At 40.4% G+C, this 27186-nt stretch overlaps 1 protein-coding gene across 2 annotated transcripts in view; it reads right to left on the reverse strand.

Moving 5' to 3' along the window:
* NRXN1 (neurexin 1) overlaps window positions 1-23586 on the reverse strand; it is a 677538-nt gene extending 653952 nt beyond the window's left edge. The window contains exons 1-2 of one of the 2 annotated variants that reach the window (XM_030446736.1): window positions 23518-23586; window positions 18110-19612 (exon numbers count right to left, since the gene is read on the reverse strand). In XM_030446736.1, coding sequence (XP_030302596.1) covers window positions 18110-18848 — 739 coding nt within the window. In that variant the 5' untranslated portion in view covers window positions 18849-19612; window positions 23518-23586. Of the gene's footprint in view, window positions 1-18109; window positions 19613-23517 lie in introns of those variants that run through there. The other variant, XM_030446735.1, reaches the window with a different exon arrangement.
* Between the last annotated feature and the right edge of the window lie 3600 nt (window positions 23587-27186).

A 27186-nucleotide genomic window follows, 5' to 3' on the forward strand; every position in this document is an offset into this window, starting at 1 on the left:
TGACATTTCGCAAACACTTTCTTCCAGAAAACTCTAAAATTCTTCATACAATAGCAATAGCAAGCACTACTACAGTATGCCTAATAGAATTCTTTTTTCCTAATAGAATTCTTTTTATCAGCTGACTTTTTTCCCAGGAAAATACAAACTTATAGGTATTTGAGAAGGTTTTCAGTTCTTTTCAAAATGTACCTTTGCTTTAGCTTGCAAAGGAAATAAAATTAAAAATCTTTTGACAGTATATTTGTTAAGGTCCCCTTTATAAATAAACACTGTTATACTCAAGGATATATTCATCTTTTTCACAGATCTTGCTGTAATGTTATGCTATGATAAATAAACCACAAACCAGGATCAAACAGGTTATCCCAAAGAACATGTGTTTATAAAGAATATGTATGAGTAAAGCAGGAACTTCATTGCCCTTAAAGCAACATAATACCCTAAATTACAAAAATTCATTCATTACTTTTGCTCCAATGTTTGTGTCCCAGCTAAAGCTCAATACTTTGTATAATATGTAATATCTAAAATCGTAAGTAACATCCACTTCTTCTGGAGATAATGGAAGGAATATAGCAAAACATGCTCTAAAATCTCAGTCATTACTAAAAAAAGCAGACAAAGAATGGTAAGAAGACAGTGAATATTAGTAGCCTTATTTTATGGATGAGAAATTGTGAAGGAGATTAAATACTTGATATATAAAGAACTTATAATAAAATTATGAAAATAAAATAGTAATTCCAAATCCCACTTCCAATGCTTAATTACTTCTTAGTCCTTCATCTCTCCTTCTTTCCACGTTATGCTTCCAGATGTCTAGCTTTCATTTGATGTAATCATTTAGGAAGGATCCAGTTTTAAAAGAAATAATATCTGAGTCCAAAGCTAAAAAGGGGTTTTTTCATAATAAGTTTTTCTAACTGTAGTAAATTCTTTCAAAAGCATAACCCAATTTCAAGATCCAAGAATCAAAGGTCACTATCACAATTAAAATGATTATCTAAAGGGATACAACATTTCAGAGGAGAATTTGCAGCTGGCTATATATTAAGTATTGTACAGTTCTTACCAAGTGAAAACCACAGAAAAAACATCTGGCAGTTAGAAGTGTAGGATGAGACACCTGATGGGACTGTTGTGCACCCTTTGGAGATTAATAGACAGTACACACCACATTCAGTAATCAAGAATTTGTTGAAACTTGGTTAAGCACCATACACTTCTACGGTATCTAATGACATTTCAGATATTTTTCTTACATTCTTCTCCTTGTATACTTCATTTGGTTACCAAAGATTTTTTCTTTCCACAATACTGCTCATCTCTTATTTTAACAATAAATTTCCAGGCTACCTTTTCCAATCTATATTCAAACTTAGCTGAAATACTTCTTAAAAAACAAGAAATTCAGGAACAAGAAATTCAGGGTGTTAGAAGATAAAGGGGCTCAAGATAGCTGGTCAATATTCAAGGACCACTATTTGCAAGCACAGGATCAGAGCATCCCTATGGTTAGGAAATCTAGTAAGGGAGCTAGGAGACCAGCATGGTTAAAAAAGGAACTGCTGGGAAAACTTAAGTGGAAAAGGAAAATCTACACATCATGGAAGGGGGGGCTGGTCACTTGGGAGGAATATAGGACTGTTGTCAGAGGATGTAGGGAGGCAATTAGGAAAGCTAAGGCCTCCTTGGAACTTAACCTTGCAAGTCAGGTTAAGGATAATAGAAAGGGCTTTTTCAAATACATAGCTAACAAAACTAACACTAGAGGCAATATTGGCCCACTAAGGGATGAGATGGGAGCCCTGGTGACAGAGGATATAAAGAAGGCAGAGGTGCTGAACGCCTTCTTTGCCTCTGTCTTTACTCCTGCAGGGTTTCCACATGAGCCCCAGATTCATTTAGCCCCAGAAGTAGTCAAGATAGATAAGGAATTTGACGTAGTAGATGAGGATTGGGTTAGGGATCAGCTGAGTAATCTGGACATCCATAAGTCGATGGGTCCAGATGGAATGCATCCAAGGGTGCTGAGGGAGCTGGCGGAGGTCATTGCTAGGCCACTCTCCATCATCTTCAGTAAGTCATGGGTAACAGGAGAGGTGCCTGAGGACTGGAGAATAGCAAATGTCACCCCAGTCTACAAGAAGGGCAAGAAGGAGGACCCGGGTAACTATAGACCGGTCAGCCTCACCTCCATCCCTGGAAAGGTGATGGAACAACTTGTTCTTGTCACTATCTCCAGGCATATCAAGGACATGGGGGTCATCAAGAGCAGTCAGCATGGTTTTATCAAGGGTAAATCATGTTTGACTAACCTCATAGCCTTCTATGAGGAAATTACTAGGTGGATAGATGATGGTAGAGCGGTAGATGTGGTTTATCTTGATTTCAGTAAAGCATTTGACACCGTCTCTCACAGCATCCTTGTAGATAAGTTGACCAAGTATGGGTTTGGTGATCAGGTAGTGAGGTGGATCAGGAACTGGTTGAAAGGAAGGAGTCAGAGAGTTGTAGTCAATGGGGCAGAATCTGGTTGGAGGTGTGTGACTAGTGGAGTCCCTCAGGGGTCGGTACTGGGACCGGTGTTGTTCAATATCTTCATCAACGACTTGGATGAGGGTATAGAGTGTACCCTCAGCAAGTTTGCTGATGACACTAAGCTGGGAGGAGTGGCTGACACACCAGAAGGCTGTGCTGCCATTCAGAGAGACTTAGACAGGCTGGAGAGTTGGGCAGAGAGAAACATGATGAAGTTCAACAAGGGGAAGTGTAGAGTTTTGCATTTGGGGAAGAACAACACAATGTCCCAGTATAGGTTGTGGTCTGACCTGCTGGAGAGCAGTGTAGGTGAAAGAGACCTGGGGGTCCTGGTAGACAAGAGGATGACCATGAGCCAGCAATGTGCCCTTGTGGCCAAGAAGGCCAATGGCATCCTGGGGTGCATTAGAAAGGGTGTGGTTAGTAGGTCAAGAGAGGTTCTCCTCCCCCTCTATTCTGCATTGGTGGGGCCGCACCTGGAGTATTGTGCCCAGTTCTGGGCCCCTCAGTTCAAGAAGGACAGGGAAGTGCTTGAAAGAGTCCAGCGCAGAGCTACTAAGATGATTAAGGGCGTGGAACATCTCCCTTATGAGGAAAGGCTGAGGGAGCTGGGTCTCTTTAGTTTGGAGAAAAGGAGACTGAGGGGTGACCTCATCAATGTTTTCAAATATGTAAGGGGTGAGTGTCAGGGAGATGGAGTTAGGCTTTTCTCAGTGATGACCAGTGATAGGACAAGGGGTAATGGGTGTAAATTGGAGCACAGGAGGTTCAAGTTGAATATTCGAAAAAATTTTTTTACTGTAAGGGTGACAGAGCCCTGGAACAGGCTGCCCAGGGGGGTCGTGGAGTCTCCTTCACTGGAGACATTCAAAACCCGCTTGGACACGTTCCTGCACGATGTACTCTAGGTGGCCCTGCTCTGGCAGGGGGGGTTGGACTAGATGATCTTTCGAGGTCCCTTCTAACCCCTAGGATTCTATGATTCTATGATTCTATGAACCTGTTTTGAAATGCAAGTGAAAGGAAAGCAGCTCTCAAAACTATTTTTGGCATATAAAAACTTTGCAACCAGCTGCTTCCAACTTGTTGATGTGGCCATTACAGTGGGGGGAGCAGGGAGCAGCTGTGATTCTGGGGAAGATGTGTTAGGTGACACAAACAGAGCAGTCACAGTGCTCCTTGCCACGGTGTTCTGTATAAAATGCTTCTCAGAGATCCCTTCTGTCTGGGGATTGCTTGTTTGTCATATCTCCCTGTGCTGATGGTTCTGCATCCTGCAGAACCCTTTTGATCAAGACCCTCTCTGCTAAGGTTGGATTTGTGTGGCTGCTCCTGGGTTTTTTAGTGGACTGTCATTAGGGCCCTAGGTTCAGGCATCCTTATCTGTGGGTGAGTCCAGTTTAGGACTTTTCTGATGGGGAAGTAAGTAATGACTGAGGAGTGCAGGTTCCATATTCCCATCATTTTTATTTACTATTTCATTACACCTGTTCTAGTTTTTTCCATCCTTAAGTCTCTCTCACTTATTACCCATTTATCTTCCCCTGAGAGGGTAGTGGAATGGACAACAGTATCTGTCAGCTGGCTATTGGCTAAAACAGTTACAAGTGCTGAGAGTTTTTCCAAGACACAATTTAATGGCGATGTTACTGTCTCTCAGAAAATGGAGGTCTACTGACAAGCTCAGCTGAAAAGCTTCAAGTTTTTATGAAGATATAGTACAGCATGGATATCAGGCTTATTCAGAGGCTACTTTTACCTTATTTATCTTCAAAAACACACTCCTTTGAAACAAAGAATGTATTTTCCAAACCACTGTAAGTTTTCCTAATATTTCCAACAAATTCCTTAGAGAATTTTTTAGGCCAGAACACTGATAATCAGTAAGGCTTGCAGGAATCAATCACAGCTATGCAAACAGAAATTCAAAGACATGTAGCAAGGGTCACATGCTGTCTTCTCTTGTCACTGAGCAGGCAAAGGCCATGGGTCCCCTGAAGCTACTGCATGCTCACTGTCAGAAGCCTCCTTTCTATTTCCCCCTTTGGATCAACTGGCCTAACTGCCCGGGGAACTGCTCTATGACCTGGATTTAACAAAGTCCTCCCAGGAAAATTACTTCTCTTTACTCAAACCACTGCAGGAGGACCAAGCTTGACCATGATCCCTCATATATGTATATGGTGGCAGACTTGAGAGAAGCAACCCTAGGAGCAGTGGCTGTAGTTTCACTCGGAACAGTCAGCTTGATATAATGTTTAGCAAGTTAATAAAAAATCCTGACATAAAATAATAATCGTATCAATTTTAAAAATAACGAAAACTACCTCTTTTTTCAACCTACTGATATAAATCTCAGACATGGCATATTAAGAACTGTAAAATAAGTATGCCTGTGGTTAATGAGACATATTGGCTTTAAAAAGAAATTATTTTGAAAAAATTTAGGAGGCTTTATAGGAGTACATTTAAGACAGATTTCTTTTCTAGAATTTTATTAAGTTGAGAAGACTTTTTGGCCGGTTTATGAAAAGCATGAATTTTATGTATAATCACAGAAGCTGATATTTTGAGAAGCCTGCTAACATTAAATGATAGTCAAAGTGTCAATACATTATTTAATTTCTTTTGATATCTTGTGGTCTCATTAGGCTAGTAAACTTACTTCATTCTTTGTGTACTATCCATTATGTTTCAAAAGTAGAAAAAAAAGTTTGCAGACCAATACTGCTGAGCTAGGGACCTATTTTAAATGATGGTAAAATCAGAGTGCATTAAATTATACCCCTTTCATTCCTTAGCAAAAACCATCACTTAGAGATGATATAGATAGCAGATGTTGGTACTATTTTCCTGCAGAATTTAAGCTTAAATAAATAGCACTGCAATTGTTTTATTGAAAAGGCAACAAAGAAGTGGTAAAAAACCTACTGAGCTAGAACAAAATTTATATGCGTTATGACTTGTCAATTTAAGCCTATTATTCATTCAAAAAGCATTTCTAAAGATGAGTCTAATAACATTACATACTAGGCACAACACATGGTATGTAAAAACATGAATAGTTGACTCAAAATTAATAAATGTGAATACTTTAATTGCCTGTGATTCTGCAGCTTAGCTTCATTTATTATGCTTAAACTACAATTTCGAATTTTTTTTTAATATCCAACTTCTTTGTTTTAAAAACTTTTCATTTGAATACTCATTGTACCATTAGTCCCATAGTAATAGCTTTTAATATTCCTGAAAATATCAGTAGGTGATTAAATACCATGAGGTAACATACAGAACAATCAAATGCTTGAAAACAGTCATATTATATTATTAAAATAAGCAGAGATAGCTGAAGCATATTTGTGTATACATTAATTTATACTGTAGATCACAGGGATAAAATTATACATACAAATAATCTAACCAAACACAGTGGGACCATCTCTGAATTAGTAATAAAAAAATATTGAAAACTTGACTGTGACCTTACCTTCACCTTTTCCTGTCCTAACAGCTTTTTATTTGTATGATTTATAGTCAAAACAGTACATAATACAAAATACTGGATATAACAGACATCACAGAAAGGAAAAGGTAAAATATGTAGCTCTTTGTAATTTTTTAATACATAAAGAAAGAACAGCTAATTTTGTAAGCACAGAAAATAAATAACTCTAAATAAGAAGCAAAATAATATCAGTGTGTTCAAAGTCCCTGGTACATGTCAGGTCAAGTCAATAATTAACACTGTGTTTCTACCTTTTGTGTATGGAATATACTATGATGGCTATACTTTTCCTACTTTTACAGAAAGTTTAAAAAAAATTTTAGGCAAAGTTTTTTAAATGTAACACTGAAGAAGATGTCCAAATATAGGATTAATTTTTTATTCTAAAAACTCAATTGCTTTCTTTGAAAAATGGTTCTGAAAAGTACTGTAACAATTGTGCTCGAGCTTTATTTTCTTTTATTTAGCTTTCTTTCTTTCTGACTACATGAGAAGATCAATTATAGTAATTAATGAAAATTGAGACTGATATAGTACAGGAGTCTTCTACTTTTTTTAATTTAAAAAAGATATTTGGTTTGTAAGAAAAAACAGTTCAGCTAAAATCCTGACATTTATGTTAATGATAGTATCTCTGCAAAGAAGTTCTGAAGTTTCATTTTCATTTTGTTTCCTTTTGACTTTTAGTTTTATTTTGAACCAGAAACAGAAAAAATCATTTGGGCAGGAACAACTTTACTTTCAGGGTTAATCTTTGAGGCAGTCTTTTGGAAACCTAACAGAATCTCTTCAATTTGCAAAACTTTTCCTCCAAAAAATGTTTGTACAATGTTTGTGAAGATGTGCTGGATTTTGCCAGACAACTGAAAGACTGTTTGAACTGTGGTTACATTAACTTCAGCCTCAGCAGATCCTCCCTGTCACTGGAACCTCTGAAACCTGTGCTAGGATCCAGCTACCTAATTGTGGAGCAGGGAAAACTTCAGTCCATCAGCAGCTTCAGAGCTGGGAATGGGCCCTGCAGAACTGGTGCTTCCGAACTGAACTGCAGAACACAATGGCTGGGGCTGGGATGACTGAGTGGGGGTAGAGTTTCTAAAAACCTGTAAAAAAAATACACATGCTGACTATATTACAACCTTAAAAGAATGTTCCTTAGGATGCACGGTAAAGAATAACTCTGAGACACATTGCTTCTTATGCAAATAAGACCCACCTGCTTTATTCATACATAGTAGGATGTAGCATTTAATTAGAAAGTTTAATGCTGTCGTCTCCAGAACCTCTGGAACTTATTCTGTACACAGGTCTATTCTTAGCAATAAGCAATGACCAAGTAGTGGAGAAAACTCTTGTGCCAATGAGCAGTACCCTTGCCCTACAAGACAAGAGTCCTTGTTAAGAGGACTTTAGCCCTTCCTGAAATGGCATGGGGTGCATTGCTTACTAAGACAAGGTGAATACTTCCTTGAAATACATTCTATCCCCTTTTCTCCTAAAAAATCTATTGTGATTTAGGTCATTTTTTAAAGCCAGGCATTTTCTGGGTGGTCATTCCTTATGCTGTTCAGGGCAGTTACATCTTCAAGTAGCATGCCTTGCAGGATATCCCAGAACATGCAGTGCTGATCACACAACACTGTTATCTGAAGTCAGTGAGAGCTGTGCTTTGAAATTACAGTGAATATTTAGAGTATGTAGCATTATACGTGAAGTACTAAGAAAAACTTCACATTGTGCTCTCAGTATTGGTGAATGTTTTTACCTGCAGTGTCTCTTGCCTCACTTCTCCTCTGCAACAGAGATAATAGCATCAGCAATTTTACATAGGCATTGTATTGGGTATGGGTATTTTATTGTATTAGCTTCAAGAGACATCAATCCTGGTTTACACAGATGTGAAGGAAGTACCAGGTTAAATTATTTTACTCTATCAATGGACCGAGAGATCTTACTGAGTGTGACTACAAAAGCAAAATATTTTAGAAATTTTTTCCATAACAATAAATATGATATCTATTATGGTCTTCCAATTCTATTAGCTAAATAATTTCCCTAGTACCACTTTCTGCATTCTTTAATGATCAAAAGCTCTATTTAAGTCACTGAGAGCTCAGACTGAGCAAGGACCAAGTTTCCAAGACATAACTATACTCTGTTTTTCAAATTCTGAAGATGAACCTAAGGAATAGCAAAGTTGAGCAACATTAAACCTGTAGTCTGTTCACCATATATGTATACATACAGGCTACATATATAAGGCTATCCAAGGAGTAATGAGCCACTATTTAAGTTCAATATCAAAATAACTAAGTATTACTAAGTCCTCAGGACCATGCTTCTGAGTCAGGTACATCTCTATCACAACACCTACAGCATTACCAACTGCTGTTTGTTATTTTTTCACACAAATGTAAAGAAAACAGAGAGACAAGGTCCACCCTTAAACACATTCAGAAAAAAGATAAAAGCCACCACTCATTGAAGGTACCTTTCCTTCTGATTGTCTGTGGCGCCATCAACTTATACTACTGTTTTTCCACTTCCAATATAAATGTTTCTGGTTTTTTAATATAAGGGAAGTTGGAAGGAAATTTTATTCACTTGCATTATTATGCATGCTCCTTTAGTTTAAGATTTACAGAATCCACCAGCATGACTCAAGTATCACAATGGGTAATATGTTACTGTACAGCAGAGATTTGCTTAATCGGTCCCTTTTATAAACTTGAATGATGTAAGTATTTAGAATGTGCAAGAAAGACTCTCCTTATATAAAGACTACAATGATACTGAAAACAAGAGAATAGGATCCAGCTGATTAGAGAATAGATAAAACCTCTGAATGTTAACAATTTTTCAAGTGCTAAAAATGTGATTGTCAGTGCAATTGCAAGAAAAACAAATTTTCAAGAATAACCAAAAGTTTACTACGTTAACTTTTTTCTGTCACTGGAACTTCAATACAAAAATCTGAAAAAGAAACTGTGAAAATATTTTTCTCATAACTTTGAACCTGATGTATGATTAGTTTAAATTTTGAGTTTCAAAACTTGTAATTCGTAACACAAAAATAAAAACTGGGGTGTGCTTAAGTGCACAACTCCCTATAATACCAGACTTGGGTGTTTAACTGCCATAGAGAAAAAAAGCTCAAGTTCAAGGCTCTGTAACTAACTTTCATTCCATATGCTCCTCCAACTACTTTGGACCATGAACACAAATTCCTGGAAACTACCACAACTAATGTTCACAGAATACTAGTAGTTTTGGGTCTACAAGGAAATATATTCAAATCATATTTTCTTCCTGGTGAACTACTGGTGAAGTGCTCATGTTTTTCTCATAACACTTAGGAATGGTTTATTTAAGAATATGGAATCAATGCTCAGAATTCTTCAGTAAATGTTTAATCAAACCAGACAAATCTTTTGTCTAATGTTGAATGACAGGCCACAGCTTACCTCTGAAAAACTATATATTCTGGAAAAAAAAACCACAACAAAAAACAGCAGCCCATGTTCTTTGCAGTGTAATAATATTATAAAAATATTTTTCTGCAGTAATAATCACAGAAAAAAAAATTGCAGAGAATCAGCTCCTGGGAAGTTCAGCTATGTTCATCTGAGAAGGATGCAGAAGGAGGGAATTAATCAGTTCTTAGAAATTCTGTTTACAGATCTTTATTGTATAGTCCCATAATAGTATTGAAAATCAAGTGGCATGCAGCTATTGGTTTATAATTTCTGTTTCACCTGCTCTCCTCTGTAACATTTGTGGAAACTTCCTGAAGAAATTCCACTGCTTTTCTAGTTGATGATGTCACTTGTAGCATCTGTGCACCTCGTTATAGATACTCACCCGAAATTCATTGTGTTTAGACATAGCAGTGTGTGTAGTCTGGGAAGGAGATGCAGCATCTCACTATCACTTCTGCCCCTGTCCCTGGACCTTTCAGGTTAAAAGTCTGATTTAAAAAATGTAAAAATTATTTTACAAATATAAAGTGTCAGCCGGTTGCTGCATATCAACAGAATTCAAACTTCTTTAGATCACTTCTATCATTCCTGTATGATAACAAACCAGGAAAGATAACATCTTTCCTAAGAGGGCTGTATTTTCTTTACCAGCAATAAGATCCAATTCTCATATTTTTATTAATAAAGAATACTATCTTTGCATCACAAGACCATAATTCAACTTAAAGCTATTCATCATTCTTGTCCCCTATATAGCCCTTCTACAAATGCTCACATGTGTGGGAACAATTCTGTTATTACCTCTAGGAACAAAGATTAGTCGGGATAAGCTTCTAAAGAAAATTACAATATTTAGATACAGATCTTCACCCACTGTCTACTCACTAATCTAGTTCTTTTCTATACAATTCTTAAAAAGACAGTATATATAATTTATAATGTATACAAGTAATCTCACTCAAGGAGTATTTCCTTAATGGAAATACCTCCATTGACAAAAGTGTCATTTTAAAAATCTTTTTTGAAAGTTGAATAGTATAGAAGCATGTCATTGTGCACCAGAAATAAAAATGTAATTCTGAAAGTTTGGATCTGTGGAATGCATCTACAGTTGCATAGTTTAATGTCAGTGACCCCTGTACATATTCTCTTAATTACAGAGACATCACTGTGGGGGTATCAGTCTGGTTTCTCTGCCTTTAGGAAACGCTAAGCCCTTTCTCTAAACAAAATCACCAAAAGTCAAACTTTTTCATTTTAAGACCTTATGCATTGTGCCACACACTAAAAGCAATCTGCAACTTGCACACCTACAAAGCAAGGTTGGTTCATTTTACTTATATATGCAAATTACACTTTCACAGTTTGTACTGGCAGCAGGTGGAGTCTATTGAATACACCTCCTGCTTTTTTGGTAAAACAGATTTTTCCACAAATTACAAAGTCCCTCCTATATGTGAAACAAAACTGATCATATAACATTACTCTTACAGTATGTCTCATAAGCATGTATTAATAACTGATGATAATGATATACAAATGCAATGTCTTTTCTCTATAGACATCCCCAGATGAATACAGTGTTCAGTGGACATCTACACAGTATGTGGGATCAGCAGGTTATTTAATTTGCCCCAGATTTTCTCTGTTTTCATATTCCCACTTGAATAATAAGTTCAGAATCAGGAGGTTAACAGGTTTGCCCAAACTCTAAATTTGGGTCCATAGGACTTCAGTTTGATTCCAGTGGAAAAGGAAAACAGAACCTGTTTTTTTCCAGCAATCTCTCAGGTGCCAAATTTGGTGCTCAGAACCAAGCTAAATAGTTCCAGGTTAATAAAAAACCCTATAGAATTATAGAATTCAGAAATCCTATCATACAGTGCTGTTTTTACAGAAAGCTGCCAGCCTGCCTCTGTCTTGTATTTCTTTACAAGCTTAGACAAAGCACTTCTGAGGGCACCTCCCACTTTCACACCCAAATTTCTCATTGAAAACAAAAGAGAATAAAACTTTTCAAAAACTACATGACCACTGACTGGGACCCAGAGTTCTCCACTACTGTCAGACACTAAAGCTTAGATTGTTTTATAGTAATATGGATGACTTTTGGATAAGTGTCATGGTGTTGCAAAGAACAGTAACTGTTACAGCCATGAGAGCTAAATTGTCCAGGGAAAAGCCGCTGGAAGTTGACAAGCTAGATCCCTTCCAGTATCTAGTCAGACTATTGGAAAGCACACAATGGCAGACCAGCTGTGCATAAGAAAAATCACATTACTCTGAACATTCAGCTATGGATAGATATGCTGTAGGTATGGTGGCAACTTCAAAACCAGATGATAAGTACCAGTTCTGTAGACTAAAGAAGTTGCACTGCAGTAAGGGGAGTTTCAATTTTTGACTTCCATTACTAGAATCCTAATAGAAATTCTGATCTTTCAAGTGCCTGACAGCCAAGAAAAAAATCCTACCAAAATCCTACTCCTGTATGGTAGGTCAACTCACAGATGGAGAAACCAAGTGGGAGAAGTGGTGTGAAGTGGTTAGGGCCGATGAGAAAGCAATGTCATATCAAAGTTGTGCTTTTTTCTACTTCATTCATTAGTTAGCCACAGGTATTTTGTGCACTGAAGTATTCATATAATCTACTGAGTAAAGCACGGTCCAAGAATATTAATAGACATTAGCACGAACTCACCGCATACAACTACTTCTTAGTCAGATACCATCTCCACAGTACAGAGGAGAAGGTGTCATTTCAGAAAATGCACATCTTTGTTGGAAAAATCTAAATGATTTTTTTAAAGACTAAAATGCAAACACTGGTCAGCACAGAAGGAAAGTCATCAAAGACACTATGTACCCTGATTTTGCTAGTGAATTCTATTGATACCAACATAGTTAGTCATGTTTGTCATATTCTACCAAATCATTCCCTAAATGAAGTATATTTTGGTCTTACAATTTATTCCTCAGATACAGTATAGTACACGAAACCTCAGAATGCCTTTCACTGTTCTGTAAAATCATGTATTTATGAAGGCTTACCAGAAAGTAGTATGGTTTCATGCTTTCTGAAAGTAATAGTCAGCTTTTTTGAAGACAAAAAATTGCATTAATTTCAACAAGAGAGATGGATAAACTTTTTTTTGTTTTAAATTACTACTCAATTTTAGTATCTTTATTAAAAGAAGCATAAATTCTCAAAGCTGCATATTTTAATGTTAGCCCCCACATAAAGTTCTTTCTGTCAGGAACCATTTTTGCTTGCCAGTCTGTTTCCCCATTTCCATCCATCAGCTCAGTAATGATGACGGGATAAAATTATACATTCTGTAATCCAAATGTTTTCCCACAACTCCTTGGCTAGCATCTACTGCTAAAAGACTCCTAGAGGAGGCAAGCTGCAGCTGTGAAAAAAGATCAAGTGCATTTGGTCTGAAATGCCTGAAAGCCTTGAAAAGTAATTGCATTAAAATATAGACAATTTTATTATATTAGTTTAAAATCTGAATGAATATGACCAATCTGACACAAGATCCAGTGCTGCTGGGCATAAACTGCTAAAGCACATTAGCGTTCTATGATTTGCAATATAGATTTATAATTAACATGGACCCTGCATCTCAGCTGAGCACAAAAGGAAGCAACAACCTCAATATTATTGATCTGGGGTACTAAGATATGTGCTATATGTGTAAGTGGTATTTTGGAAGTATTTCAATATCAGCATTTTGAAAGGATTAGCACTATTCAACAAGTGGCCTTCTTAGAAGACAATATAAAACAGACTGCCAATTCCTAATTAGCAGTGACACAGTATTAAAATTGCTGTGATTTTACACAAACCAGATCTTGAAATCAATATCCTTTAATACTGAATCCTGGCAAACACAATAAGAAATCAAACTGCTTTAGGAAAATGTTGCAAAATTCTGCTTTTAATTTAAGACATAAAGATTCTGTTTTCCTATGACTGAATGTACATGGCACAGATTTAATACAGTTTTGAAAGACTTCGGGAATATTTGACTTATCTACCCTCAAGATCTCTGCCAAATTCACTGTTTGAAAATATTAAATAAAATTTTAAAATTTATTGGTTAATTAATCAAAGAATCTGTAAGTACAACAGAACCTTAGCGTAATTGCTACTGGATATCTGGACCTCCTCCTAAATCAGCATCACCCCAGTGGCCAAGAATTATAATAGAGATGCACGTTGTAGATAAAGAATCTGAGGTTTAAATCAAAAGGAAAGTTTTGCTCACACTATTTACTAGCTCACAGTATATTTAGGCAGCTCTTCAAAATGGATAAAGACCAGGGTGTCTGCTCTGTTACGACTGACTACAGGAAATGAATTCAACAGCATCGCTTTGCACTCAAACACATCTTGCAAAAGATAATTAATGCCAAAGTGTATTTCTATGTTTTATTCAAGGCATAAGAGAATTGAATGAATTAAACTATGAATTTTTCCAGTAAGATATAAATATTGGATGAATTTTCAAAAAGTTAACATGAAGAAGCAAATATACACAACAAAGATTGATGGAATATATTCAGAACCCAAACAAACACATCTAAATGCTGGCTAGCCTGAGACATCTGGAATTTGCTTCCTTAAAAAATCACTCTCACAGTTTAAACCATAACTGGCATCAACTTCCAAATATATGACAAGGAAAAATATCTCTTACAGTGAACAGCTGCATGAACAGTCTTAATTTTTCCCACAAAACAGAAACTCAGTAGAGCAGTTAAAATAAAACATATTCTAAACAGGAATACTTTGAATTCACAGAGTAATTGTCTCTCTAACATGCTAATATTGAGGCAAGTAGGCCAGCTACATTAAAAAAGATATATTATCTTGTATGCAATTTTTTTCAAGCAGTTACAGATACAGAAAAGCAGAAGGGCACAGAGTGACAAGAAGCTGGGGTCAGTAAGAAACTTCTCTTAAGTGTGTCATATGGTTTATTTCCTTCCTCACGGGTATCTGCCCATTTTCTGAGACAGTATACTGTACCACGTTATCTTTATCCAAATGAGGATGAAAGGAACAATTTTATAAATTTAATATTTAAAATAGAGGCTCTGTTCTGAAATTATAAGATAAGGAGCAAAATAAGAAGAGGAATATGGAGGCTCAATGATATGAATCATATATTCTTCCTACATTCTAGGACCCTGACTTAATTCACTGATAATTTGATTTCAAAGATCAGTCTATTTAATGAACAGCTCTATCATAGAATCAAGCCATTCCAATTTGATTTATTTCAAGAAATAATATATTTTTCACTGAACTGATGATTGTGATGTGTGTCCGAAGCTGATCAGGAAAATTATATGGCAGTCAGGGTTTGTTTTAATGTTAGTGTTATTTTTAACAAAATTCATCATAACGGTGTCCCTTGCCCATTTCAATACTAAATAGAGATTTTTATTTGCTCTTTCAGACTCTGTTACTGTCTTTACTCATAAACATATAAGCTAATTAACGACAGAATTGATTGTATTTTTCTGTGCTGTAGACTGCAGACTCTTGATACTCAAGCAAAGCTACAGCCATTTTTCTGTGAATTATTCCATTCTTCCGACTGAAGACTTTAGATTCTATTCGAACAAAGAGCATGCCTGAATGCAATAAATCTGATTCTTTTCTAGCTTACACTGTTTTACACTGGTGTAATCTAAATAACATAAATGAAGCCACTCCTGATTTAGACGGGCAAAAGGCAGTTAAGGCTACTGTGAATAACTTACATTACTATGGGTTTTTCAAAACAAATAAACTTGGCTTAACTTCATTCTTATTAGAAAATTTTACTTTGTGAAAAATGAGGTATTTTCAAAGATGAAAAATCTGGGGAAAACAAAACAAAACTAAAAACTAAATAAAACAAAATACCCACTATATTTTTCCTTAAAAAAACTTTTATGGTATCAAAAATTGCATCCTAAGCCTGAAACACTGACCTTTAAAGAAAAGGTATCAACCAGGACATGTGGTTACAATTTCAGATAAAAAATGGAAAGTTGGGGATTTTTTACATCTAAACCATTTTCAGTCAAAAAGCAGGACATGACAAAGAGTGAAAACTCAAAATCCCTCCAGATTACTGCAGTCTGAGATGATCCTGCATCCTTCAGCAGTGGCAACCTTTTACTAAGCTTTGTGGAAAATTTTCACCTTCCAGGAACAAAACTCAACAACATAATTTCTATGGTGGCTATAAAGAACTAAGCAGTAATAGCCATGGTTTCTTCCCTGGTAGACATATTGGTTTTACTTGTCCTTTTCTACATCTTAGAATATTAACTAATTTATAAAGTAGTTCAGCATCTGTGGAAGCACACATGAGTAGCTACTGATCCCTTCATCTAAACCTGACATACATTTCAGCTAATATCTTTCCTCTATCAACAGGCATAAACTGTAGAACTAGTTCCATTTATATTGCTGCCAGTGGAACTGTTGCTTCCTGTTTCAAATGAAATCAGAATCTGAATACTTTCAGATCTTTTGTTGAGAGAGTATGGTAGAATTATAAGTCTTGCTATTATTTTATAAGACTACTTAGTGCTCAAGTGACACGTGAGAGGATTCATGATGCCACCTAGGTCAGTTGTAAAACCACCAGTATTTGAATGAAGCCAGCATTTTTCCCTAGATTTGGGGGATTCTAAATATTATGAGTGTCATCTCTGTATAAACGCTATACAGTTTTTAACATATATGAGCATATATATGAATTTCACTAACATTCAAACATAAAAATAGATATTGATCTCATCATGATTTAAAGGCAAAATATTCTGACCAAACATGCAGTTATGTGGACTTTTTCATACAAATATTATGTATTCAAAATAAATTCAAATAAATAAAGCACAGTGTAATGTAAAGGGTATATAAATATGTAGTAATATATAAATTACTATTGTTGCTCTAACAACTCATAATTTTCTTTTTTGGTTTACAATAGGGCGTAACTCAAAGATGCTAAGAAAAGTCAATTATTTTACATACACCTATTGTCTAGTACCAACTATTAAAAATTTACATCCAGTTACTAAATCCATTAAGATGATCTTACCAAATATAAAAACTAATTCATTTTACAGTTTTGGGACTGTGTGCTATTAAAACTACAAAAGTCTTATTTTCTTGAAACTACCATTAGCTCTTTACTTATCAACAATTATTTTTAAATGTTAACAGGGCTTAAGATTTTTAATGAATGGCAGATGAAAAATAAATAGCTGATAAAGTAAACAGGATGTAGAATGACTGTACAATTTTGAGTATTGAAACTAAGGACAAAAGGTGTTACATAATAAAGCACAGTCACAGATGATGTTTTCTTTCTTATAATGAGTGAAATCTGATAGAAATGATAAAGGCAAATTATTCAGCCATAAATGTAATGCAGCCACACAGTGAAAATTGTCATTTGGCCTTTATAATATCTTATTTGTATTGACCTTTTACATTTTAAACTTAGGTCTTTGCTGTCCAATTTTGACACGAGGATTACATTTTCCTTTGACAAATTTGCTCTTATGTCCTGTTCTAGGTACACAACATAGGTACTCTTTATGCTTAAGGAGTGGCAAGCAATGGTACATTTACAAGTAAAATAATAAAAGAAAGTCCTACATGCATCTGCAAAGTAAATGCTCGCACTCCTTCCATTCGCCAAAAACAGTGGGCACTGAATAGAAGTCATATTTTACCCATTAATTTATTTGCAGATGGGATTCAGGAAGCTCCTGTTTTTCTAAGCTCCCTCTTCCTCAGTAAAACTATTTACCTATTTTATGGTCTCAGAGAAAGTACTTCCCTCTTGCCCTTTTGCATTCTCCCTGGAATGGTGAATTGCGAAATACATGGCAAAGTAGTCCCGTTCACAGTCTTATAAAAACATAATCCTCCATTTAATCTCCCTCTTCCCTGGCAACAATTTAAGGAAATCACAAATAAATCACTGATTTTATTTCAACAATGCAGCACAGGCAAGTATCAATATAACGAGGACTCTGGGTCTCCCTTACTCTACAAAATAAACCCAGGCCATCTTTGCACTTAATCTTATACAATTCTCTCCAGCATCGCTTTCCTCGCTCCCAAAATTAATTGACACCAGCTGCTTGTGACAAGCGTGCCTGTCGCCTCCCTCAGCTCTGGCCGAGCATGATACCAGCAGCCCCCTTCCTTCCAGGTGACACTCAGCACCCAGGATACACCCTTCCTCTGCCCCGGGGGAGAACCCCAAATCGCATCCTGCCTCTGGAAGATGCCCATGTAACCTCCTCCTCCTTCTCCTCTTACCCATCCTCGCAGAGAACAGAGGAGTGATGGCACCACGGTTGGCCACAGAGACATGGTGGGGGGCAGGGAGGGAAAGGCGGGGAAAAGAGGAGCTGGAGACGCGTCAGGGAGGAAAGAAAAGGGAAGGAGATCCACCCATACAGATGACACTCCATGCAGGCCTTGCCTCCTACCCATCCCTTCTATGGAGCAATGGGGAGGGGGACTGTGGGGCAAGCTGAAATGGCACCTTACCTTCGCTGCAGTCCTTTCCCCGAAAGCCCGTTTGGGAGCAGTCGCAGACAGCCTGGTCATTGAGCACTGAGCAGACACCCCCGTTGAGGCAGACATCCTCCCTGGCACACAGGCGGCTCTGCTCATCGTCCAGCCGCACCTCCTGGCTCTCCACCGGTGATGCCTGCGTGTAGTTGACCCGGACATCTGTTATCCAGCCCTTGAAGGGCTCCCGGTCTTTGACGGAGGAGAGCGTCAGTTTTAGCGTTGCTGATCGCAGCTCTGGCGGGAGCCCCCCTAAGAAGAGGCCACTGAAAACAGTCATGTCCCTCCGCTTGGATTTCACCTCCACCCACTTGGCCTCTGCCCGGTCAATGATCAGCGTTGTGTTCTTGAAGTGGCGACGGATGACAATGGCGTGCCAGAGGTTGTCATTGACCGCCGTGTCAGAGAGCAGGGTGGCGGGCTCGGCACAGAAGATGGAGAAGCTGAGTTGCAGTCGCCCACCCTGGGTGAGGATGAGCTCCAGGAAGTCGCAAAAGCCCTCGTCGTCAAAGTAGAGCACCAGCCCGCTGGAGCTGCGAGTCTTCATGTTGAAGCTCATCTCACTCTCACAGCAAGCATTCCACTTGGGGAAGCGGGTCCACTGGCCCTCTGCCCCTGGGAACTCCAGCCCACTGCCCAGCTCAGCCCAGCAGCCCAGCAGCAGGGCCAACCAGAGCAGTAAGCACCCCCCGCGCCGCACCAGCACCGCCCCCATCCTGCGCGGCCTGGAGCGGGCGAGCGGGGCGGCAGGGCCGGCGGGGGGCGGCGCTGGGGCCCCGGCGGCAGACAGGGTAAAATCTTGCCGGGTGCCGGCCACACTGGGAGGTTCAGACACACTCACCCCCGCCCTGGGCTTGGGGCTCACTGTGGGGGACTCCCCAGGGTGGGGGGCTGCAGGTTCCCCACAGGATGGTGTTAGGTGCAGGATGGGGTTGGAGGCTACCAGAGCAGACCTGCAGTGACGCAAAAGGTTCTGTTGTGTCTCTTCACTGGCCAGCCAGGCTTCCCAAAAGGTGTCCAGGGGTGGGTGAGTCAGCAGAATTTTTCCTCAAAGCCAACATTACCAAACTGGGAGAAAACCCAAAATCAGAGGCAAAACCTCCTCCAAGCAGATCCACCAGCTCAGCAAGACTGTAGCAATATCCCAGTGTGTTTGTGCCTCCTTTTACATCCTCTCTGCCAGCTGTAGTTTCCCAGGAAGCCAATTACCAAACCCAGAGCTGCCTCCCTAGGATGGATCCTCTTGTCAGATCATGGACTGTCTGCCATGGTGTTAGAGCAGCGTCAGCAGACGACAGGACTCATCGCTCATGGTTTCCTGAGCTGCCTCAATCCCAATGGGGTTGAAACCCAGAAGCTGTCAAACAGCCGAGTGGCTACATGACATGCAAAGCCTGACAGCTCCTCTTCTGTTTGCTTGCAAAAGGCCAAGTCTAAGATCCAGGGGGGTGATTTTCCTCTATTGTTTTTGTTTCTAATCTGCAAGGAATTGAAACAGAATAATAAGAAATAATGACTAATAACATGTTAAATCATAAAGGTGATCAATAGTGGACATTGGTGATTAATTTTTCATTTGAACTTATGTTCTGATATTAGAAAAATGAACTGCTGATGTAATTTCAGGTTTATTGAGAAATCATAATAATCTGCACTGTTAAACCTAGATCTTAGTGTATATGCTTATATTATGCTACATTTTTAATGGTATAATCTATACATAAACAACTTACCTTTCCAAAACTTTCCAATATTTTAGTAGCACATTTTATTATTACAAGGCTGATGTTAAAAAGGTGGTGTTTACTTTGCAGTTTGCTTTTCTGCATTTTTTTCGCAGAAGTACCAGCACCTGTGAAGCTATATGGTCCTATTAATGCACACGATGCAACCAAGCCCAGTTCTAGTTCTTTCCAATGTAGCTCAAAAATACATATAAAGTGCACTGAGCTCCCAGCAGGAAATGGCAGATTTCACTGTATGTGGCACACCCACTGGTTTATTTTCATGGGGTGAGGAAGAATTGCAATGGTTTCTTAGAAGTCTTTTTGAAAATTTCAAACCACATTTTTCTGTGCCACCTGGTTTCTTTCACTGCTCATATTCTCTGTTATGGCAGGGAAAATCCAATTCAAGCCAGCTCTGATGTTGACATTATTCACAATGCAGATCAGCTAATCCCAGGTGTTAGTCCTCTAAAATGAGCTGCAGTATTTTATGTATGTTTACTCAGTTGCCCTTATTTAAGAGGACAATTCCTCATTAAAAAAATAATACATATGCCACAGTACACTCTCTTCCTCTGAAGAGGTCTCTACATCCAAAGCATTTCAGCAGAGAGGCTCCCCTCTCTGTTTTATCTCTCTCAAGCCGCTGTCTGTTTTCTGGAAGGTGTGTATTAGCAGATGTCTCCTGATGGAGGAGAGGATCTCCGACACCTCCCTCACTCACTGCTTTCCCTTCACTTCCTTCCCATTTCTTAGCCAGCAACACTTAGGCAGACAGGATATCATATCCAGAGCCTTCAAGGAGCCCTTTGCTGGGCTGGTGTGTGTGTGTGTGTGTGTGTGTGCACGCACATGGGTGAGGGGGCAGAGATGAGCCTGCCAGGGCAAAACCTGTGTTAAAACAGGCACACACCTCAGCTGCCTGCACCTGACACGTTCAGAGCTGCTAAATCACCTCCTACTCTCTCTTTATATTTAATTTCATTCCTCTAAATGTCAACACGTTTATTTTTATTATTTGTCACATGCGAGATGGGCAAGAAATGCACAAGGGAGGCAAGGAGAGCCTCCAAACTTCACAGGAAGAGGCCAGCCATGCCAAACCAGCACCGGGCAGCGCTGGGAAGCAGTGAGCCCCCGGGTTCACCTCTCCTTCCCCCCTGCCTCCCCCTATCCGGAGCCACCCCTGGCAATGACGCTACCAGCCGAGAGATTTCCGGCAGGGCCCGTGGCGGAAGCCCCCGGGCCATCCCCGTTCTTCTAGACCGGGCAATCCCGCTCCTAATACGCGCCATTTTTTGGCCCTGCAGTGGTGGTTGCTGGTTGTGAGGCAGGGGAGACGCTGGTTCGCGGTACCGCGCCTCGACCCCGCTCCGGTTTCAGCACCGGGAACAGCTCCGCCCTGCGCGGCCCGCCGGGGCGGCGGCGGGTCCCCTCACGCCCTCCGGTGCAGAGGCTGCGGTTCTCCCCAGGTCCTCTCCCCAGGTCCTCCCCCTCGACCCGCAGCCTCTGCACCGGCAGAGGTGCTGTACACGAGTGGGAGCCCGTGTGAGTGCACGGGGAGAGGAGGCGAGGACGGCAGCAGGGCCCCGCTGCGGCGGGCGACGAGGGAGCGGATTTGGGGTGCGGAGAGGTGGGGGCTGGATGTCGGTGTGAGACACTGCGCGTGTGCCCGAGGGAGAGGGGGGGAAGGCGTGAGAAATCACTTGGAGGACCCGGGTGGGGAAGAGGGGGAGGGGTGGTGTGAATGAGGATGCACGTCGGATGTGGGGAGAGGGTGCGGGGGGTGCGTGTGTGTCTGTGTACACGAGAGTTACGGGGCGCCGAGACTGGTCACTGCGCGCCTCAGGAGAAGCGGTGGATGGGGAGAGAAAGCGGGAGGTGCGACGGGGAGGGGGGCGGAGGGGGAGAAAGGTGCGCGAGGCGGGAGCCGTGGGTGCCTTAGTGCAGGGCGCCAGCAGTTCTTGCGCAGCGCACGGGGTGAAGGAGTCTGTGCTGGGAGCTCGTGGTGTGTGCCGGGGCTTGGGGGTGAGGAGGTGGGCAAGGGCGCAAGTATGAGCGTGAGAGTGTGAGTGTAAGTGTACGTGGGCGCCCGCCGTGCCAGAGCGATCCCTACAGGTGTCCGCGGAGAGCCGCCGAGCGGGGATCCCACCTCGAGAGCAGCCCTGCCGGCTGCTTGCCGCTCTCTGCGGCGTCTGCCTTCTCCTCTCACTCACACGCACACAGACAGACGCACGCAGTAGCAGCAGCAAGAGTAGGAAAGAGATAGGAGAAAGAGAGAGGGGCGAAAGGAAAGAAAGAAGAAGAGAAATAAAGGAGAAAAAAGAAAAAAAAAAAAAAAAAAGAGAAAGATTGAAAGACTGAAAAAGAAAGAAGAAAGACCCAAGGAAAAAAAAAAAAACAAACCCAAACAATTGCTTATTTATTACTGCCAATATAATTCAAACACTGTCAATAAACAGCAGTCTTGTCTAGTCATTTCCAAAGCTGAGGGACACTTTCATTCTCAAAAGACGACAATTTATTAACATATATGTATATATATCTCAAATGGGCTCTTAAGTACCAGACAGTCCTCCCCCCACTGTATATGTGTATACACATGTATGTAGCGAGAAATATACACAAACCAACATAAATGTAGCTACTGCATTCATGCCTCACCACTGAATTAATAAGCTTTCCCCACCCCTCTACAATCTTTTTTTTTCCTTCAAAAAATACGATTTATTCACAGGTGCCCCGATTGAGCCTTTTCAAATTAAAAAAAGAGAGAGAGAGAGACACCCATAGGTCACTAAATCCTTAACAAATGCCAGCTCGGTTGGCATGCACAAATCTTGGCAGAATCCTTATTGTACAAAATACACAGCATTGTCTCTGGGTGCGGGGAAGACGGGAGAGTTCACATATTACCGGATGAAATAAAAGGATCTGAAAAAACAACCTTGCTGCAGCCAAAGGGAGAAGCGCTCTAATTCAAAAGCAGAGTTAACAGCATCATTAATCTTTTCATTTCTACGTAATTTCTAGAATCAAATTCTTTTCTAAGCGGCGGGAATGATCGATTTTGCAACCCTCCCAGTCTGCAGATGTATTTATTTTAATATGCTTATGATATAATTTCTACTCCTTAAAAAATGCATACCATCAGCAGGAACCTGAACAGGTTCACGCTCATATCAGGGATGCCGGGTGCCCTCTTTCTTCTGGCTCACAATAGAAAATGTCCCAAATTATCAATGCACTTCCTGCATAAACCCCTCGCCTCTTCCAGACCGACACCGATAAATAACAGTAATATTGCGATATCCATTCCCATCGCTGCCCCGGCTTCGCGTTTCACCAAAGCGGCTCCCGCCAGGGAAAACATGCAGCAGATTGATCTTATTCCTCAAGCCTCACAGACCCCCTCCCCTCCTCCTCCTCCCGCCTTTGCCAGGGATAATAAATTACCGCAGCCAGCCTTTAACTTCTACCTCTGCTCCACCATCTCCTCGCCATCTACCTCTCCACAACGCCGCATGCAAACCCACCAGACTCTCACGCCTCCGCCACCGCCACCGCCACCACCGCCACCGCCACCAGCTCCGCCGCGGCAAAGCGGGGGCTCATCCTCGGCGGCGCCGCTCCGCCCGCGCTGCGGACGCGCCTTACCTGGGCGGGGTGCGTCGGCCCAGAGCCGGGGTTGAGGCCGGGGCCGGGGCAGGCGCGGCTGCCGGGGCTGCCTCTGCCGCTCGCCGGCGGAGCGGGCGCTGCTGCGGGTTCGGGTGCGGGTGCGCGGCGGCAGCGGCGACGGCAGCGGGCGGGGACGGCCGCCGGGAGCGAGGGGCGGTGCCGCCGCGTGACGCCGCCGCGCCCGTCTGCCCGCCGGGGGCGGTGCCGCTCTCTCTGCAGCCCCCCCCAGCCCCAACCCCTGACCCGGCCCGTCCGGACCCGCCCGGACCCGACGCTTCCCCTCCCCACCCCTTCTGTCTCCGGGGTGGGGGAATTGCACCCCTCCTGGTGGAAGCCCCCTCTGGAGGGACCGTGATGGAGGGGGTGCTAAGGGCGGTGCTGGGCCGAGAGGGTCGAGGGGTAGGGGGAGGGAGGAACGGCAGTGCGTTGGGTGAGCGAGGCTGGGGGGTGATGGGCGCGCACGCTGCTGCCGTCTGATGGCTGGATCGTTTGTGCACCTCCAGAGGGTGAAACAAGGAGAGAGTCGCTGGGGACCTCTACCAGCTCCCCATGTAAAACTCTTTTTTCTTTGTATCGTTCTTTTTTTGTTTGTTTCATTGATTGATTGTTCTGTTGTTGTTGATACTGTCATTATTTTTTTTCCCCTGAATTGAAGCTTGCTGGATGTTGCACAGCAGAGTAGAGGTGTAGATTTGAGCACACCCAAGGACTTGATATACAACCAGAGGAGAAGCACTTGGCTGCTTTTTGGTGTAGTGTTAAACCTGTCTGACTGTATGTTGCCTCCCAATGGTTGCAAACGATTAAAGAAATAGAAAGCTTCTTAAGATCATTTGTTTTAGCTACATGGGAAGTATTTGATCATGCCAAATACTGATCATGTTTTTTCATGATCAGTTTTGTCTCAGTTGGCATTCTAACGTTGTACTTAGTGGCCTACAGAAAGGTGATGAAGTGATTTAAGTGCTTTGCATGTTGCCTTAGCCAAGGTCTTGGCAACTTTTGAAAACACAAAGCATTTTTTGTCTTGTAAGTCACAGGAGCACTCCAGGATTTTTTGAGAATGGTCTGTGCAATCATAGTTTTAATTTTTGTTGTCCACAGTGTCAACCTAGCAAGTTACTTTTAAACTGAAATTTCAGAAGTAAGTGTAAAAAAAAAAAAAAAAAAAAATCAATTCTCTCACCACAGTCCCGGAGGAGTTAGCCTTATGATTTGTTGTTTTGTTTTTTTTTCTTTGTTTTTTTTTTATTAAACAGCCTTCTTCACAGATGACAAGTTTGATTAGGTAACCAAGCAACATGTTAAGTAATGAGAATAAAAGCTTGCAAGATATGCCACATATCTTCAGTACTTAGAGCAGGATCAGACGACCCTTTTTTTCAGCCAGATGATACCCATATCCAGTTATTTTTTAGTGAGAATTTCTCCTGACAATCCTAATAACTTGACCCATGCAAAAAGGGCAAGGAGTAAACATCTTTTCTTCTATGAAAAGTATATAAATTGTAGGATGCAATATAAGTGATACACATTTTTAAAGGAGTAAAATTATAACCTCACAGAAGCTGGTATTTAGTGTGTTGTGTACACTGTAAAAATAACATTTTCCAACTGTGGCCTTATTTTTATTATGCCCATGGTGAACACATGGGGAAGATTCTTATGCTCTTAGATGAGGAGTGTCAGAGCCAAAGCCCAATCCACCCTGGATGTGCTGGCATTGTAGAGGTGCTGGCAGAGGTGGAGGATTTTTCCAGCTTCAAAGTGATGGACAGCTGAGTTATTCCAGTAGTATGCAGGGGATATGAATGTTTCTCTAAAACAGTAGTAAGAAGCCTGACACATAGAGAGGAGGCTCATATGCTATATATGTAGAAATAAAGCAATGAGACATTATGTGAGCCAGGAAGATAGATTTAGGGAGGATACTGTTTCCTTTATTTAATGGTGTTTTTTTGGTTGAGTTTCAGAAGAATGTATTACTTGTGTCATTCTTAGCATTTGTTGCAGCATATGGTGTCATAGTTGATTCATTCTGAAGCAGCACACACACACACACACAAAAAAAAAAAAAAAAAAAAAAAAAAAGATAAAAAAGGGCAAAAAACCCTTGATTTCCAAACTCTCTCTTTGTAGGTCTTTCAGCGAGACAAATGTCTGGAATGTCTTCTAAAAAGCACATGCCCTTACAGAAATCTGACTTTCTTCTGCAGGTATAAGTGTTCTGTGTTATACCAAAATATTTATAGATACTGAAAATTATAGAGAAAAAAGCAGCAATTATATTCCTGCAAACAAGCCATTTGTATTTTCTGTCAAAGGGAATGCAATACATTATCCAGCTTGCAAGTCTGAGGCCTTTGTAGGAATGTATGTTGTGAGAACAAAGTGCCTTTAAGTAATTAGAAGTGCATCTATGAAATTGTCCAACAATTGTAATTTTAAATAAGAGATTTGTTGGCAAGGTGAAGTGGATGCTGGAGTGGTCTCTGTCGCACATACATGCAATTGGCATGGCTGTCAGAGCTAATAAAAAAGGAAGTAACCAGTTAAGGAGGTGCAGAAGAAATAAGAATAATTCTGCAGAGAAAAAACCCAAACACAATTAAAATCCATCTGAAAGTGCTTGCAGGGAACACCTGTTATCTGGGCAGATGTGAGAATGATATAAGAAGGAAGAAAGTTATTTCTGGGACAGAGACAGCAGAAATTTTTTTAACAATTTGAAGGACAGAAAACCTGGTGGGTTTTTTTGTTTTGTTTGTGTTTGGGGTTTTTGGGGGGCTTTTTTTGTGGTTTTTTGTTTTGGTTTTGGTTTTGGTTTTTTTTGTGAAGTGGCCCAGAGGAACATTGAATAATCAGGTTGCTGGGTTTTTGAGGTATGTCAAAGCTCTGTTCTGGTTATCATCACTCATTTCTGTCATCTTTTCCTTCTTTGGAGCTACCATCAGTATTCCTACACCAAATCAGATCTTTGAGAAGGTCTACTGACCCAAAAGAAAGCTGATCCTTTGCGTATTTGAAGGCAAGTTCTTTTTTAGAACTAGTAGCTTTTTTTTTTTTTAAATACGCAAATACCTTTTGAATTTGGGTCAGATTGAAGAAGAGAGTGGACAGCAGAGATGTACAGCAGAACTAACAGAGTGGTGTGCAATTTTCTATATTTGCATAGAGCCAGTGGGGTTTTAAGAGATACGGGTGAAGAAAATTACTATTTCTGCCTCTTTTGCCATATGACTGGGCAATTTCAGCTGTGGGTAAAGAAAGTAAAGGAAAATCTAAAGTAAGAAATTGAAAGGTACCTGTCTTGGAAGAAATACATGAAGTTACTTATAAGTCCTCGCTTGCTGAATTCAAAATAATTGAATAAAATTTTGAAATACTTAAAGTTCTTGAAGAGACAAAACTTCATTGTTCAACAAAAGGAACTTAAGAAAAAAATCAAATAAAGTACTGGAAGTATTTGACTGAGACCTCTTTGAATCAAAAAAAACAGAACTGAGAGACAACTGACTACACGTGGATTGGATTTGATAGTTTCTCTACATAATGTATTTTTGGAGCTTATACCTAACTTTGGAGGATTAAGGTGTCAAAAACTTTCTTAAACCAAATCGGAATGGATAAATAATGAAGTAAAGTAAT

This window comes from Calypte anna, chromosome 3, assembly GCF_003957555.1.
Source record: "Calypte anna isolate BGI_N300 chromosome 3, bCalAnn1_v1.p, whole genome shotgun sequence".
In the NCBI taxonomy this organism is placed as follows: Eukaryota; Metazoa; Chordata; class Aves; order Apodiformes; family Trochilidae; genus Calypte; species Calypte anna.